Genomic DNA, 15,868 nt, shown 5'->3' with positions numbered 1-15,868 from the left:
ACTACCTATATCATTTCATGGCACAGTGCAGGGAGATCCAAGACAGTCCTGCAATGCTCTTACTCATGTGGAAGCTGTGGAGCTTCAGCTAGTGCAAACACTGAGTCTGAGCAGAGGAGGGGGAAACATGACCTGTAGGTTTCAGACCAGCACAAATTTGTGTTTACCTATCTGGAAATAAAGTAGTCAGCGTGATATGGAAAAAAGACTGTGAGGTGAGGGCAATCTTGTGATGCCCCTACATTAATTACTACGTCTTGTGATCTCAGGTTATATTTTAATTTTTGTCTATGTTCTGCAAGCATTTCCTTTCCAAGAGAGATGGGTCATCAGGAAAAGAAAACAATACAACAAAACTCTGGGCAAACTGAAAACTCATGTCTTTCAATAAATTACTCTCCCTAAGAATAATAAAAAAAAAAAACAAACCACACCCCCCCACACCCCCACCAAGTGAACCACTGCTATAGAAGACTTTACATTTCAGATTGTGGGGAAAGTAATTGGAACCAAATTCTGCTCAGTCTTGCAAACACTTGCTAGTAACAGAATTTATCCTTGCACACATACAAAACACTTTTGTCTATATAAATATATGTGAGAGCACTTTTGCTGCACTGTTTATTCTTAGCCTTTTCTTCTGCATTATTTCACATTTCTTCAAACTTCTAGCCATGACCTTGTTCCAGACTACAGCCATGGAGTAATACATCCTTTTTTTACCAGCCGACACCAAAGTAAATGCTTCTAAGTTGTCCATAGTAAATATGACTTTCCAAAAAGTGGATTTCAACACTAAAAAAAGCATTTAAGTTTGTACAAAGTTTCTCCAAAATTCAGAATGTAAAACAGGCAAAAATTTCAAACTCCAAGAATAGCAAGTATTTCTGGTTCTCTGTAGAAAGGGGTTCCTTATTCATCATTTTAAATTTATAACTAAATTAAAGACATATTACTGTTTCTGATCTGCAATGGGAAAAAATGGTTCCCTTCACTTAGTATGACACTAGGCAGCAACTAACATTGGTTAATAAATAAACTGCAGCTTTTGTACTAGTTGAACCGGATACCTGGGAGCATCTGTTACAGTTATTTCTTAAACAATTTGTTTCTCTGCTGATCAAAGTCTTGCCATTCATAACTGACTCCCCAAGTGTATTTGCTAACTTCCCTGACCAAAAGGAACCATAAAGGTGATAAATCAGATTCGGCTTTGAACTCCAGCCAAGCACAGCCTGCCGATAATGTCAGGCTATGCTAAATTACCTTTGCTTCAGTCATATGGGCTTATTGTGCAGAAACCATAAAGATACCTGAATTGAAACTAAGCACTGCAACCAGTTTGAAAATTTAGGCCAAGAACTTTGGAAAAAAAATTGACTTCTAACATATCTGGTCTAACCAACTATTTGCCTTTACAGAAACAAGGATGGATTTATTACACTGGTGAATATAGATTAAATTATCTTATGTATTTAATTTGAATAGATTTCCAGCTGTTCTGTTGGTGAAGACCTAAAAGCTAGCTCATATCTGTGCCATTCATTAAATGCATGCAGGAAAGACAGCAACACTGAGATAAACACACTTCCTTACTCCCTTTTAAGGGGATGAAAACACCAAGATTTTGGACATGCAGTTGTCCTGACAGAGTTTAATTACACATTTGATCTGGTGTGAAATTTATTATTTGGTGTCTGGTAAACAAAATATTTTTGAGCAAAAATTATCTGATGCCTGATACCATGCAGAAGCCTTGTTTAGAAATTCAGAAAAATCTATTTTGCCTATACACTTATAAGCTTGAACTCTAGTGTGACAGCTCCAGAAGCAAGCTTCTAACTACTTAAATATGTGCTATTCTGAATAAGATCTTCAGACTCAACTGTTATAGCCTATTCACTGCTGTGTAGTCCTGGTATGAATTTCATATGAAAAACTGAAGTGTTTCCAAACTTCTGTGCTTATAGCTGAGCTTTGCCTCATCTTGTCTTTGCTCATCCTAATCATGATTCTCTTTCAGTCTGCTGAAAGCAAGAGGGAATCTAGCACGATTGCCTTCTCTGGACAGTTGAATATTTGAAAAAAATTTATTCCTAACACATTTTAAATAACAGCATAAAACCTGCTTGGATTCTGGAATTTTTCTTTGAATAGTCAGGTGGAACACATCAGGTGGAAAAAGAAGGGGAAAAAAAGGAGGGGGGCAGAGGAAAGGTAGTGATAAGGCAGAAAAGAACAAGTTTCCAAATAGTCAAGCATGGTGTTCATGACACTGAGTTCCATAGGACTGGCTACACAGGAATGGGAACATATTCCTTTGATGGCCTTTCTAGTTCAGTATGCCTGGCATGCTTGGAAATATCCGTGCTTTAATACACAATGCAAACAGAATGACAACATTGGTTGTTTGTAAACATTTTTGGGACATTGTCCCTTCCTCCTTTCTTATTGCTTTCACTTTGGGTATGAAATCTCTCCCTCACTGAAGTAAAGAGGAGTTCTGTCACTGACTTCACTGTTACGAAAATTTCACATGGCTTTATTGAGTGTTGTTTCTAACTGTTGGAAAGAGAATATTGTTATTTATAGGGGGACATTACCTGACAGTCTTTCAAAGCATTCTGTACTGAAGCCTGGTCTCCAATTTTCTGTTGCTGTTTCAGCTTCTTCTCTTGGGTTTCAAACCAAGTTTTTAGGCACTGCACATTATTTTCATATTCTGTCCAGGATTCCTGCAGACTTTCCAACAGCTGGATCTGCAAAGAAGTATGAGTATATACTTTCTCATACAATTACCTTTACTATTGCGTCAATTAAATAAATCAGTGAAGACCAATGTTGATCAATGCCTTCTCAGAATTCAGTGTTTTCAGAATTTAAAAACAGTATATGCATTCAAACTGAAATACATCTGCTATTTGTGAAAGAGTTCATGATGAAAAAACCTCCTTTATCCAGAAATAATTATGTAGAGATAACGTATTAAAATATTATGGCACACTGGAAGAAGATAACACTTTAGCAGAACATTTTTATGAAGTGGAATTCATTACAGAGATCAAGGACCTTAGGATTTCCCAAACAAAACTAAGCATACAAACATACATTTTACATTTCTTGCTTATAACTGTGTAAAGTAGATGAAGATCTTTTCACTTCCTTTGTCAATTGACTGCTTTAAATTTATTTAGATTTTTCTGATTGTTCTAGGTGTTTTTCAATGGCAAATGAGATAGCACTTCTATTCTTAAAAAAAAGAAAAAAAAAGAAACAAATAACAAAGCAGAAATTGAAAATGGCAGAATTGCCATAAAAAGCATTCACGTTACTTAAGACAAGCTCCACTCTAGGGAATGAGCCATCTTAATTAGCTGTAATCTTAATTAGAACTGCTTGAGGATGTGATGGTCAATAGCAATCTAGTCTATAGTGATGACGAGACAGTTGTGAGTGAAGTAAGAAAAGCAAGTAACCGACTAAAGACCCTTAGAATAGCAGGTTTGCTCAGGTAAGCATGATTTCATGGGAAATTGTACTGAAGGACAAAGGAGTCCAGGAAGCTGGTTGGTCTTCAAGGTCAACTCCCTCAAGTCACAAAAATGACAAATCCACAGAAAGTGGATTACAAAGAATGGGCACAGAAGCATGGCCTGGCCATGCAGGGCTGATGTTAGGAAAGCAAAATCTTGGATGGAACCAACTAGTGAGGGACAGAAGCCCTTCTTGCTACTCTTCACAAGTACATCAGTAACTAATGGGAAGCCATGGAATAATCTGAGGTAAACAGTGCCGCCTTTGCTCTGATCTTACTGACAAGGTCTCCTCTCATGCCTCCCAGGTCTTCATGTCAATTAACAAATTTTGGCACACAGAGGTACTAGCCATGGAAGAGGAGGAAAGAATTAGGGGCTACTTAAGTATGCTGAATGTATAAAAGTCCACAGAACCAGACAGGATGTATCAAGGGTGTCAATGTCATTTCAAGACTGCTGTCTATGACCTTTAAAAGGTCATCACAGCTGGAGGAAGTTGCTGATGACTGGAAAAAGGCTATAACACAAAACCTGCAAGAAGCCACTTGCACCTGCATAAAAAAACAAGGAAGAGGAACAAGCATGGTCTTACCAAGGGCAAATTGTGCCTGACCTAACTGATTGCTTCTGCTACGATGATATGACTGACCCTGTGGACAAGTGGAGAGTCATAGATGCTGTTTACCTTGGCTTTAGCAAGACTTTTGACACGGTATCCCATAGTACCCTTGTAGCAAAATTCAGGAGGCATGGACTGAATGGGAGGTCTATAAATGAATGAAATGAGCGGAGTCATCAGGCTACAGAATACAAGGAGAGGCTGGCTTCATTCAGCCTGGGGAAAAGCAGGCAAAGGAAGCATCTCACTGTTCTGTCAACTCTTTATGGGGAGTTATGGGGAAGATGGAGGCAGACTGTTCTTGGAGATGCACGGTAAAAGGAGAAGAGATGAGAGTCACAAGCTGCAACAAAGGAAATTCTGATTGGGAACAAGGCAAAAACTTGTCCCCCACGAGTGGTGAAGCATAGGAACGGGCTGCCCAGAGCGTCTGTGGAATCCGTCCTTGGAGATTTTCAAAACTCAGTTAAGCAAGTCCCTGTGCAATCTGATCTAACTGTAAAGTTAGCTCTGAGCAGAAATTTGGACTAGAGGACATGCAGAGACTTCCAATTATTATTATCTTACAGTTCTATATGTTGCAAGTTCCCTACAGAGCAGCTAGGGTTTTTTATTTACCTTTTCTGTTATCAAGCCTTGCAGGATTTGCCAACGTCTGTTCATTGCTCCAAGCTGTTCTGCAAAATCAGTTTTGTCGCTACGTTTACTTTCGACATCCTGGCTGCTAATTTGGAGCACTGATTGGTTCACAAAGTCTACCGTCAATTGTTTGCAATTTATATCTATCTTGAAACCCTGGTAGAAAAGAAAGGAATAAAACCCCCAAAACATAAGTACCATAATTTTTTACCTTCCTGCAAAACAGAGGAAAAATGTTGATAAATTGTAACTTTACCACAATTTAGCTAAAAGGTTTTTTAGCAATTGAACAGCAATTAAAAACATTGTTACTTTTTCCTAAATATTGAGAAATAAAGCAGCAATACACTGCCTTTGGAATAAAGAATCTGCCTTCCCTACCCTACTCCACACCACTCCCTGCCAGGAAAAAAAATTAAAAAAAAAAAAAAATCAGTAACATTATTGATATTGGTCTCAAGGATCAGATTTAAGAAAATCTGAGTATATTTTTTTCACTTCATTTAGTCTCAAAATTTTTAATACAAAAAAAATTTTGTATTAAAGATAAGATGGAAAATATTCTTACATACAAAGAAGAATAATAGCCAAGAAGTGATTTTTCAGGAGACTAGCAAAACAAATCTGGCATTGAGAAAAAAAAAGCTGCGTGCACATCTATTACAAGAGTGCTCCTGATCTAGTTAAAGAAGTGAAATTGTGTTATATCTATACACCTCAACAGTTATCTCAATGGACAGTATCTTTCATTTTTTGTTCAGATACTGATCAAAATTATCTTGATCTGTAAACCACTGGCCACCTTCCATTCAAGAACAGGCTAGACTTCGAGAAGAAGGTGGTATTAAGCAGAGAATTCATAAAATAACATACATAATTTGCAAAGTGTTTTGTGGTTTTGGGTGAAAGACAGATCTAATAAGCTTTAATCATGTGCATATTGCTTTGGATTTACCTGGAAATTAAGGTAAGCATATTAAAATTTATATTCCTGCCATAACAAAACAGAAGAGTAAAAGTAATTTTGGCATCTTTTCCACACTATCAAATATTACCCAGTTCTAACTTGTGTACAATTCTAACCACTCCACAATGTCAGGCTTTTTTTTTTTTTCTTTTTTTCCCTTAAATCACTTATACTTTACATATGTATATATATTTAATGAGGATAATTCAAAAGCAAAATCAGTAACATTTCCACTCAGTACCTTGTACTTCTGGACGTAATCCTGAATGGCTTTCTGTCCTACTACATTTTTTATATTCTCTTCGTCCTGCTGAATGACATTTTCCATCAGGGAAATCCAGCTCATAACTTCAGTGATAGCATGGCGAGAAGGAATTTTGTCCATCTGGAGCTGTAGAGATAACAGACTTAAAATGCGTGTTGTGAAGAAAATGGGTAAGAATTCCTTGCTTTGCATTACCATAGTACATTTCCTTTACCTGCTCTTATTATCATGTTATTCTACAACCCTAAGATATCACTGAAGTTTATTAAAAAAACAAAAAAGTGGAAAAACCTGAAAGGTTTTAATAGGAGATGTATAAGTGCAAGCATCCTAATGAGAAAATATGATATTAAAAGCTTCACATTTCCATTCTTCATAAAGAAACTGGACAAACTCAAAGATTCCATTTCTGATTTCCAAAAGGTTCTGCATTCTCATTCCATAATTCTGCACTGGGTTTACGTAGAAGATCAACTTTAAGCTATGCTTTTCCTGTCCTTGTAAATGGGTAACGAACAGACCCATGGAAAATAACTTTATACAACTCTTCTTGTGGTGGTGATTTCTAAATGGGCTGATTTTGAATAGTAACTTTTTCTTAAAAGAGTCACTTTCAACATTTGATATGGTAGTGCTTACTTACATTTAATTACTTGGAAGTATGTTCTATGACATTTTTATGACACATATACCTAAAGTATACATAGAGTATTATAGCATTAAAACCCCAAAACTACACAACCAAAACCCTCCTGCTGCTACATACACTAGCAGAAACCTTGCGCAATGTTTTTAGATTTATCTTGCACAGACTCGAACCCAGTCTATTCAATTTGAAAAAAAAACTATCATCCAAATCTGACAGGGCACAGAGATGTGAACTCCCTTTTTCCAAAAAACGTATCAACATGTTGAAAAAACCTTCATCTGTTCCTTGGTTAAAATGTAACAAACGTAACTGTGAAAATTTGCCATTAAGACCAACTGGTGTTAATGGGTAGACAGGATTTGGACATGAGTGTACACTTTCCCGCATTAAAACAGGAGCAACGTTGTTCCTATCTTGCCTCACACGCACCAATTGAGGAAGGGAGCAACCATCTCTCAAAGGCAGTGCTGAACTTATGGTCTGAATTTTCTGGAATACCGAAGGCCATCACTGTCCTTCCTTACCTGGTGCAATTTCTCTTGTACTGCTGGGATTTGTGTGAGCAGCTCTGTCCACTGGCTGTCAATGTGGGACAATCCCGCACGTAATGCTGCTGTATCCACCTTCTTCAACCTGAGGAGCTGGTTCCCAGTACTCAGGACAGAAGATTTCTGTGATGATTTAGCATCCACTTCTTTTGAAAACTCCTGTAAGCAGAATCATTTTTGTGGAAATAATCAACTACTTGTTTACTGTACTTAAAGCTTTACCTCAGAAAGCTAAGAATATCCCCCTTCCCTTTAAAAATATGTACTTTCTATTAGTGTTTACCAGCTATACTTCAGACCAAGTGAGAACAAAAATTATTTTCAGTCAGAAAAACCATTTACTGTTTCCAGAATCATCAAGCTTTACAATCATTGCCTACAGCAAAAGAGTGCTGAATGTGCAAACACACCAGTTTTTTGAAGGACAGCTCACCTACAGAATCAGGTTTTTTTCCTTCTTTTTTTTTTTTTTTTTTTTGCATACTCACTACTTCAACCATGAGAAAAAGTATAACCATATGATCGCTCAACTGTTTATTTGTAATTGGAGAGAAAAAGATCTCCTAGGTCTGTGAATGACTTACCAAAAAGGAGTTCAGGTGGTCTCGGACTGTCTCCAGTTCCTGAGGAACTGTCAAAGACTGCTGGCTCCAAAACTCAAGTCTCTCCTTTGCAGATTGTAACCAATGTGTCAGTTCACTTGATTCACTCTGATATCTGTAAAGATGTTTAAAGAAAACTAAAACAGTCCTCGCCACTTCTTGCCTCCAACTGAACAGTCTCTCCTCCATGTGTTAAGAGGAAGATACTGTATGCCAGATTTAAAATAAAAATATTTTCTTTATTGAATTTCAGGAAAACATGATTTAATTTTAGCAACAGGCATGGTATCAGGAAGCTCTTATTTTAGCCATTACACCTGCAATTCCTAATACTGACTTCTTTTTGCCTCTTAGGAAAAACTAAGTTTAATGAAGGACTAGTAACTAGGTTACCAATCTGTTTGGTAATCTGCAACAGCACCCCCCCCCCCCCAAACATGTTTTTGCTTCCCACTAGAAGGCTCAACCTTCCAAAAGCTTTACCACAAGGTATCTCAGAGCAGATTTTTTTTTTCCCCCCAGAAACTATCTTCATATCATTTAATATGCCAATCAATTAATGAGATGTCAGAGTGAAAGTGTCTCCACATAACGTTTATACATACAATCCCTTTATGTCTCTCTCTTGAAAGGCTAGCGGGTCAGCAAGCCAGGGATATTATGATTAATAGACATAGCTTGTATATCACTTAGAGAATTCATTTCAAAAGTAGCATGTGAACAATACTAAAGGCAGCTAAAATCTCCCTCCCATATATGCAATGACACAGACCCACAAGAACCCAGCAGTGGCAGTGCCCCTACCAGAACGTGCTGAGGCTACTCATGCTACCTAGCAAAGCACACACCCGTTCTCATTAACCTGTATGGACATGGGGCTTCTAACTTAGTCATCTAAATAAGATATCTTCTGACTTCCTCCCACCATGTTTTCTGGTACATGTTTTATTGCAAATGAGAGAGTATGATAGCACTTGTATGGAACAGAAGTAGGGTACTGTAGAGTAGTCAAACTATCATATACATCTCAAAGTACTTTCTTTTAAATGTCGAATCTAATAGTTCTGAATTCAGAATGACTTTCACCTGAACAGCACAGGTGAAGAAGTTTATACTGTCCATTACATCAGCATTACCTTGTCCAGTGCTTCAGTATTGTCTCCAGCCTGTGAAGCTCTTTGGTAACCTTGCTGGTGTTACTTAACCAGCGTTCTCCTAGCTGGTTCAGTTGACTTTCGAGATCTGAGCAGCTAACAGAAAAAAGGAGCCTTTTCCCATCATCTAGCACTTGGTATAATTTAGGCTGATATTCAGTCAGGTTAGATCTCAGATGCTGTAATGACAGAGGAGATGATTAAATAGCTCTGCAGGTCTCTGCCACCACACTTTCTCAACATTTTGTTTTCTTTTATTGCAATTTGTAGCACATCCAATGTCACCGCGGCACATCACATTTTTTCCCTCAGCTCCAGCTCTAGAACTCCCCAGGAACCATCATGCAGGTAACCTGCTTATAATCTGATTGTGCTGTCACAAAATCCTTCACTTCAATATGTCCATTGACACGTTCTTATGATGAACTCCTCCTTGGTGTAGATATTTCTTGAAAAGAACAATTTCAAAAGAATCTTCATGGGGCAACACCATTTCTGAGAGAAATTGATTAAAATGTCAGAACTTAATCTACCATCTGCTGAAAACTACTGCGATGAAAGTTAAAGGTATCCAGTATCAAGTTATTAACAGTGGCCACACTTCAGCCCCTTCAATGCCTACTTTCACCTCTCTGGTCATCTAACTCTTCTTTTACTGATCTACTCTCCTGCTATCCATGGTTACAGAAGAGAAGATCACCTCCCTCATCCAAATCCCTGAACACAGAAGCCAATTGTTATGCCAAAAGAAAGCAGAAAAGCTACAGAAAAAGGATTAGCTATTAATACTCTTACTCTGAATCCAACCGGGAACAGAGACAGATTTCATTTAAGTGGCGACTTGTGGATTGGTAAACAATTTGTATATGTGGGCAAATACACCTGCCAAATTCCGCTATAATTATACAAATAGTACAGATTTTAAAAACATCTGTATATTTGACTGAGCTTCAGCACAAAATATACATGCATTCCCATTTTTCAGTTATGCTGAAACTAATCTGAAGATTAGCATACAAAACTACTAGTGTCACGGTGGCTACATAAACTTTCTGTCATTCTTCTTATTTTCTTTTTCACATAAATAGTGCTCTAAGAACTTAACAGAATTTTTATATTTATGTATGTTATCTGTGTGTACCTACATATAACATATATACACAAATAAATACATAACTCCTAGAAAGAAGCATAACAAAATTCAAAGATAGCCATAAATTAATTAAGATAGATTTTTAACCTAAACGTGGTCACAGGGAGAGAAAAAAAAAAAGGTATTAAAATTATGCCATAGCAGCATCTGAGAATCTGGATTTGAATAACCTAATTTATGTAACTGACAAGAGAAAAGAGGAAAACTAAGGGTTAGGTTAGAGGGTTAGGACCAACACAAACAATGCCTAGCATTGAACAAAACCAAAATAAAACCCACACACAATAGATTGCTTAAGTTCTCCTCATACCATTGCAAAAGCAGAAAGCTGTCTAGTAAAAGAACAATATACTTAAACTCAGAGTAGACAAGAAGTCAATTTGCAAGAAAAATTTGGCAGACATTTTTCTGTGAAACCAAACAAGAAAACAAGAAAAACCCAACCAAAGTGTCTGGTGTATAACGAGACAAAGACAAAACATGAGACCAGAATTCTCAGTTTGAGAACAGATTGAAAAAACAGGATGTGGTAGAAAATCTATATTTAAACAACTAGTTCTTGTTGCATTTGAGAAGGAGGAACGCAACTTGGGGAACTGCAGGTTTTTCAACCTCACCTTGCTTTCTGGAAACATCATGGAGCACACCTCATTGGAATCCATTTTCAAGGACAAAAAGATCAAAAAGGTAATCAGGAATATTCATCTTGGATTCACTAACTTGACAGCCTTTTATGACAAAATTACTGTCTCTGTGGATGATACTGACTTCAGTATGGCCTTTGACACTGTCTCCCATAGGACCCTCCTCTGGAAGCGGAGAGAATGTGGGCTGGATAAATGGACTGTTACATGGGTTGAAAACCAGCTGCATGACCAGTCTCAAACACTAGTGATCAAAGGCTTGATGTCTGGCTGGCAGACTGTAATGGGCAGAGTACTCTAGGGATTGTTGATATTTGAGCCCAAATATCTTCAACATCTTCATTAATGGCATTGATGATGATAGCAAACGCTCCCTCAGTAAATTTGTGGATGGCGCTAACGTAGGGAGAGTGGTTGACACAAAAAATGGCAGGCTTAGTCCAGAGACACTTTGACAAACTTGGGGTTGGAGGCACCAGAAACCTTAGGAGGCTCAACAACAAATGCAAATTCTGACCCTTGGGCAGAATAACCCTGTTTCTCAGTGCAGGCTAGGAAGGGAACGCCTAGTGCATTTAACCTGGCATCTTCCATAATCAAGACATAAAGCAAGCCACAGCTGTGACCTACATAAGGACTGTGAATGACCAACTAAAGTTATTTTTTTATCTCCATCTACATGGTGCTGATGAGGCCACAACTAATGCATCCGATTCTGCCGTGCCCCCACCTCCCACTGAGTTCAAGAAGAAGGAAGTAGTCAGGGTCTGGTGTAGAGCTATTAAGATGTTTAGGGACCTAGAGCACACGTCCTTTAAAAAGAGGCTGAGGGAGGTGTGCTTGTTTTAGATTTACAAACAGGAGACTAAGGGCTAGTCTAACAAAGACCTGCAACTATTTGGTGTAGAATTAAAAAGATGACAGAGGTAAATGCTCCTTAGCTGTGCCACACAATATAAAAAGGACAATGGTGACAAACTGAAAGCTGAAGGTTTAAATTTGGCATTATAGAAAACCTTTTTCAGTAGGAAGTGGTGCAGCACTGCAATTGGTCCCCAGCTCGGCTGTGGGATCTCCATCTTTTGAGGTTTCCAACACCATGGTGATCTAGCCTATGGCAACAGTCCTGCTTCAAGTGGGAAGCTGGACCAGATGACCTTCAGAGGTCCCTTTCATCCAACTTTTCCATAAAGAATATCTAAAAAGCACCAACCTGAAAAAGTGTAATTCGGTCTGTAAGCCTGTCCTCTGTCTCTTCCACCAAACCAACAGCAGGGATGCTACCTTCAACAGACTCCAGCTGTCTGGTAAGTTCCTGGTAATCTTCATCCAGATGCGTCCAGGTCTGCAAGCACAAATTATCCATGTATACAGTGAATATTGATCTGGGTATCTAGAATTTTTATTATTTGCTTTCTCAAGCTGAAATCCTATAGCTGCATGGTTGTGAATATACAGAAATTACCGGACAAATGTCTGGTAAACCTATAATAAGACACCATCTCTGTCTCAAGCTCAGCTTTTAGTTAGAACATATGGATAAAGGTGTCATGTTCTCCTTGTCAGCTAAAGCTAAATAGGTCTTTTAAATTTAGAGGAACACAACTTGTGTCACCTGAAGGTCACAACAGTCAAATAGCAAAGATTACATGTAGTCTACCAGTGTCTTGGGTGTATGACAAAAGGGACTGATGTCCATCAATTCTGTCCAAGCACAGGAAATCAACATTACAGAATATCCTGGTGGTTGATCACAATGGCAGTACGGAAAAGATCATAGAAATTCTCACCTCTAGAATATATTCCAGCTCCACACCTCGTTTATGAGCCAGCTTTAATACAGCTGAAGCTTGTATCATTAGCTCTGAATGTGACCGAGTTTCCTTCAAGAGGGCAAAGGTACTCATCTTTCTAAAGAGAGTTTCCGTCACGATCATGTGAGACTCCAACCCCTGAAAATATTCCTGAGAAATTTGTGTGTGAGGTAGAGGGCAAAGAGAGAATAGAAAAGAGAAAGTGCAATTGTTACTCAATTCATTACCACGAGTACAAGATTTTAAGCAATAGCAGTACAATCAAATATCTGTAGACATAGAATTAGGTAAACTTTTCATTCCACCAACATTTCACAAAATCCAACACACAATATAAAAAGGACAATAGCCTTTTTAAAGAAAGAGATCATCCTTCCACACAAATTCTATTCCAGCTCTCATTCCATAAACAAAAATAGCTTATATCAGATATACAGCACCAAAAAAATCTGTCTAATAAAAAAAACATGGAAAAGTCTTGTTATCTTTTGTGGGTGGTATTAGCAAAGGTAAATTTCTGTTGGAAAAAAATGGAGTGGTGGATGAAATTACTATGTAGCATGACGGGACAAGAATAGAAACTTGTTATTAGAATAAGAAAGAAAATGTGATCTACCTGGGTTCACCTTCAACAGAGCATTTGAAAGGTATTCAGTCAGAACTGTTAAATGATTCCAGTTCAAAATACAGTAAGTTTTAATATCTCTTGATTTAATACTGGCCCACCATTCTGAAAAGCTCCTGAACCTTTCAGAACAGAAGGCTAGCAATTTGCTGTGTACAAGCTTACAATCATGATTAGTCCTGAAATATGTCGCAGTTTCTTACCTTATGTTTGTCAAGTAGTGATCGAACCTCTTCCTTAGAAGCAACAATCATTTTCTGGTCACCAGCCATCTTTTCTTGGCCTGTTTCTAACAGGTCAGCCAGGTCCTGCAAAGCCCGTTCATACTGCCTCTTAAGAGCCAGATTTTGATTCAGGTCACTCCGTCTGGACCCAATGATCATCATCAGCTCATCGTACATATCCTTGGGGGCAAAGAGTAGCAACGGTTATTCTTATTTCATACCTTACACGTCTTCCTAGAAGCAAACTTATTGTCTCAGTATTCTTCTGAGAATACTACCAGAATAACGTTTATTCCCAGCTCGAAAAGATTGTGCAGATATACTGACTTAATTGATAAATTAACAACTCGCCAGTTAAAGAGAGAAAAAAATAAGCAAGACCTGCAACTCTTTCAAGTGCCTGCATTCAGGAACAAAGTTAGCAGAAACCCAAAGGCTTGCTTTAAGTAGCAAAGGGTGACTAGGCTTAAGTCATCAAAACCCAGAGCACTGTGTGGCTACTGTACACTGCAGATGCTGTTTACATTTTACTTCATGGCTACAGACTATAGGCATCTCAGAGCCAGATTTGTCTCCCTCTCCTGCCCCCGCAGCTTACTGGTAGCAAGCAAGATACATACAACCTGTAGTAAAAATCAAACCAGGCCCAAAATACTCTATACAGAACAGTAAACTGTACAAAAAGTGCGGTGTGTATTTCGCAGTGTACCCATACTGCCAAATTAAAAAATGAGCCGAAAGGAAGAATTTCATCAGTTCCCGTGTGCTATTACTCATCTCGTATACCTCAACCATAAAAGTGAAAACAACCTACAGATGCTTTTCTTCACCTGAATGGGATTACTTTCTTGTTTTGTTTTTGAGAATTGTATTGTCAGAACATACGTCTGATTGTGAGGGTAAGCCTGCACTTTTGATCAAGACAAGCCATCCAGAAACTAATAAACCAAAATATCTCTATGACCATCCAGTGCTACAGCAAAGTACCCACCCTCAGACTGCAAATGGCTCTCCTAGATTTCAAGAGGCAATTGTGAGAAGCACAACTGTCAAAAAAGCAAAGGGAAGGCTTTTCTAAAAACTGAAATCAAGGGGAGGGGAATATCTACACATAATCTGACAGGAAAAAAAAGCAGGAGGCTCTGAGACCAAAAGGATAACGAACTGGGCAAAAGACACATTTGCACAAATTCTTTGTCATTCATTTTTAATTGAGAATACTGTTTGGTTGGCTTAATAAGTTTATGGTCCTGTTTCAGCTATTTTCTTTGCTTCCAGTTTATTATTATGTCATTATAAGGGGTACCCCCTCTGCTCCACTCTTTGGGACCCCACTTGGAGTACTGCGTCCAACTCTGGGGCCCCCAACATAAGAAGGACATGGAGCTGTTGGAGCGAGTCCAGAGGAGGGCCATGAAGCTGATCAGAGGGCTGGAGCACCTCTCCGATGAGGACAGGCTGAGAGAGTTGGGATTGTTCAGCCTGGAGAAGAGAAAGCTCTGGGGAGACCTTATAGCAGCCTGCCAGAGCCTAAAAGGGGCCTGCAGAAAAGCTGGAGAGGGACTGTTTACAAGGGCATGGAACAATAGGACAAGGAGTAATGGTTTTAAGCTGAAGGAGGGGAGATTGAGATTAGATATTAGGAAGAAATTCTTCACTGTGAGGGCAGTGAGACACTGGAAGAAGTTGCTCGAAGTTGCGGAGGCCCCATCCCTGGAAGTGTTCAAGACCAGGTTGGATGGGGCTTTGGGCAGCCTGGTCTAGTGGAGGGTGTCCCTGCCTGTGGCAGGGGGTTGGAACTAGATGGTCTTTGAGGTCCCTTCCAATCCAAACCATTCTATGATTCTATCATAAAATTCAGGCGTACCACTTCTCCTTGATCTTTCCTTAAGCATTGCCCTGCCTCAGCACCAAACTGCTCACAAAGGAGTTTCAACAGCCTTATCAAAGTTCTGGCTCAATTGCCCACATGTATCTACTTCAGAGAACCTTAAGGTAAGAGTCCTACTACTTAGGTGAGCTCAAAACCATGTGTAACTGAAAGTATGTAGCAACATGAAAAGTGTCCTAGTAAATGCAGAACATTCCCAGTTTTAGGTCACACTTAGCTATCTATCCCCCTTTACTCCCCCTCCTTTTTTTTTAAATGACAGATGTGAGAGAAAACTAAACCCCAGATCATGAGACATTGGTGAGAACAGGGCTCAGCCTTCAGCAGACATTTATGATTATATGCTTAACGTTATATATTTGAATAGGTACTCAACAAGAGCTGAAAGAAAACTTTTTTGTGTGTGTTTTTATGGTTAATACTACTCATAATAGAGATCTTAGAAAATTTGAAAATGCAAAAGTAGAAAAACTAGGTGAATCAGGGAGAAAATGATCTTTTATACACACTGAAATGCTTTTAAATATGCTTTCCTAAA

At 38.6% G+C, this 15,868-nt stretch overlaps 1 protein-coding gene across 18 annotated transcripts in view; it reads right to left on the bottom strand.

The window, feature by feature from the left end:
- The window catches only part of SYNE1 (spectrin repeat containing nuclear envelope protein 1), a 311,090-nt gene that overhangs the window by 59,350 nt on the left and 235,872 nt on the right, over positions 1-15,868 (bottom strand). For all 18 annotated transcript variants that reach the window (XM_054822896.1, XM_054822889.1, XM_054822893.1 and 15 more), the window contains 9 exons: positions 13,419-13,619; positions 12,567-12,740; positions 11,990-12,121; positions 8,962-9,158; positions 7,808-7,940; positions 7,200-7,382; positions 6,003-6,152; positions 4,774-4,950; positions 2,604-2,759 (listed from right to left, as the gene is read on the bottom strand). In XM_054822896.1, the coding sequence (XP_054678871.1) occupies positions 2,604-2,759; positions 4,774-4,950; positions 6,003-6,152; positions 7,200-7,382; positions 7,808-7,940; positions 8,962-9,158; positions 11,990-12,121; positions 12,567-12,740; positions 13,419-13,619 (1,503 nt within the window). The remainder of the gene's footprint in view (positions 1-2,603; positions 2,760-4,773; positions 4,951-6,002; positions 6,153-7,199; positions 7,383-7,807; positions 7,941-8,961; positions 9,159-11,989; positions 12,122-12,566; positions 12,741-13,418; positions 13,620-15,868) is intronic.

The sequence above is a fragment of the Grus americana genome, chromosome 3 (assembly GCF_028858705.1).
Source record: "Grus americana isolate bGruAme1 chromosome 3, bGruAme1.mat, whole genome shotgun sequence".
NCBI lineage: Eukaryota > Metazoa > Chordata > Aves > Gruiformes > Gruidae > Grus > Grus americana.
The sequence above is the reverse complement of the archived record's forward strand: the minus strand, read 5'-3'. Positions and strand labels throughout refer to the sequence as shown.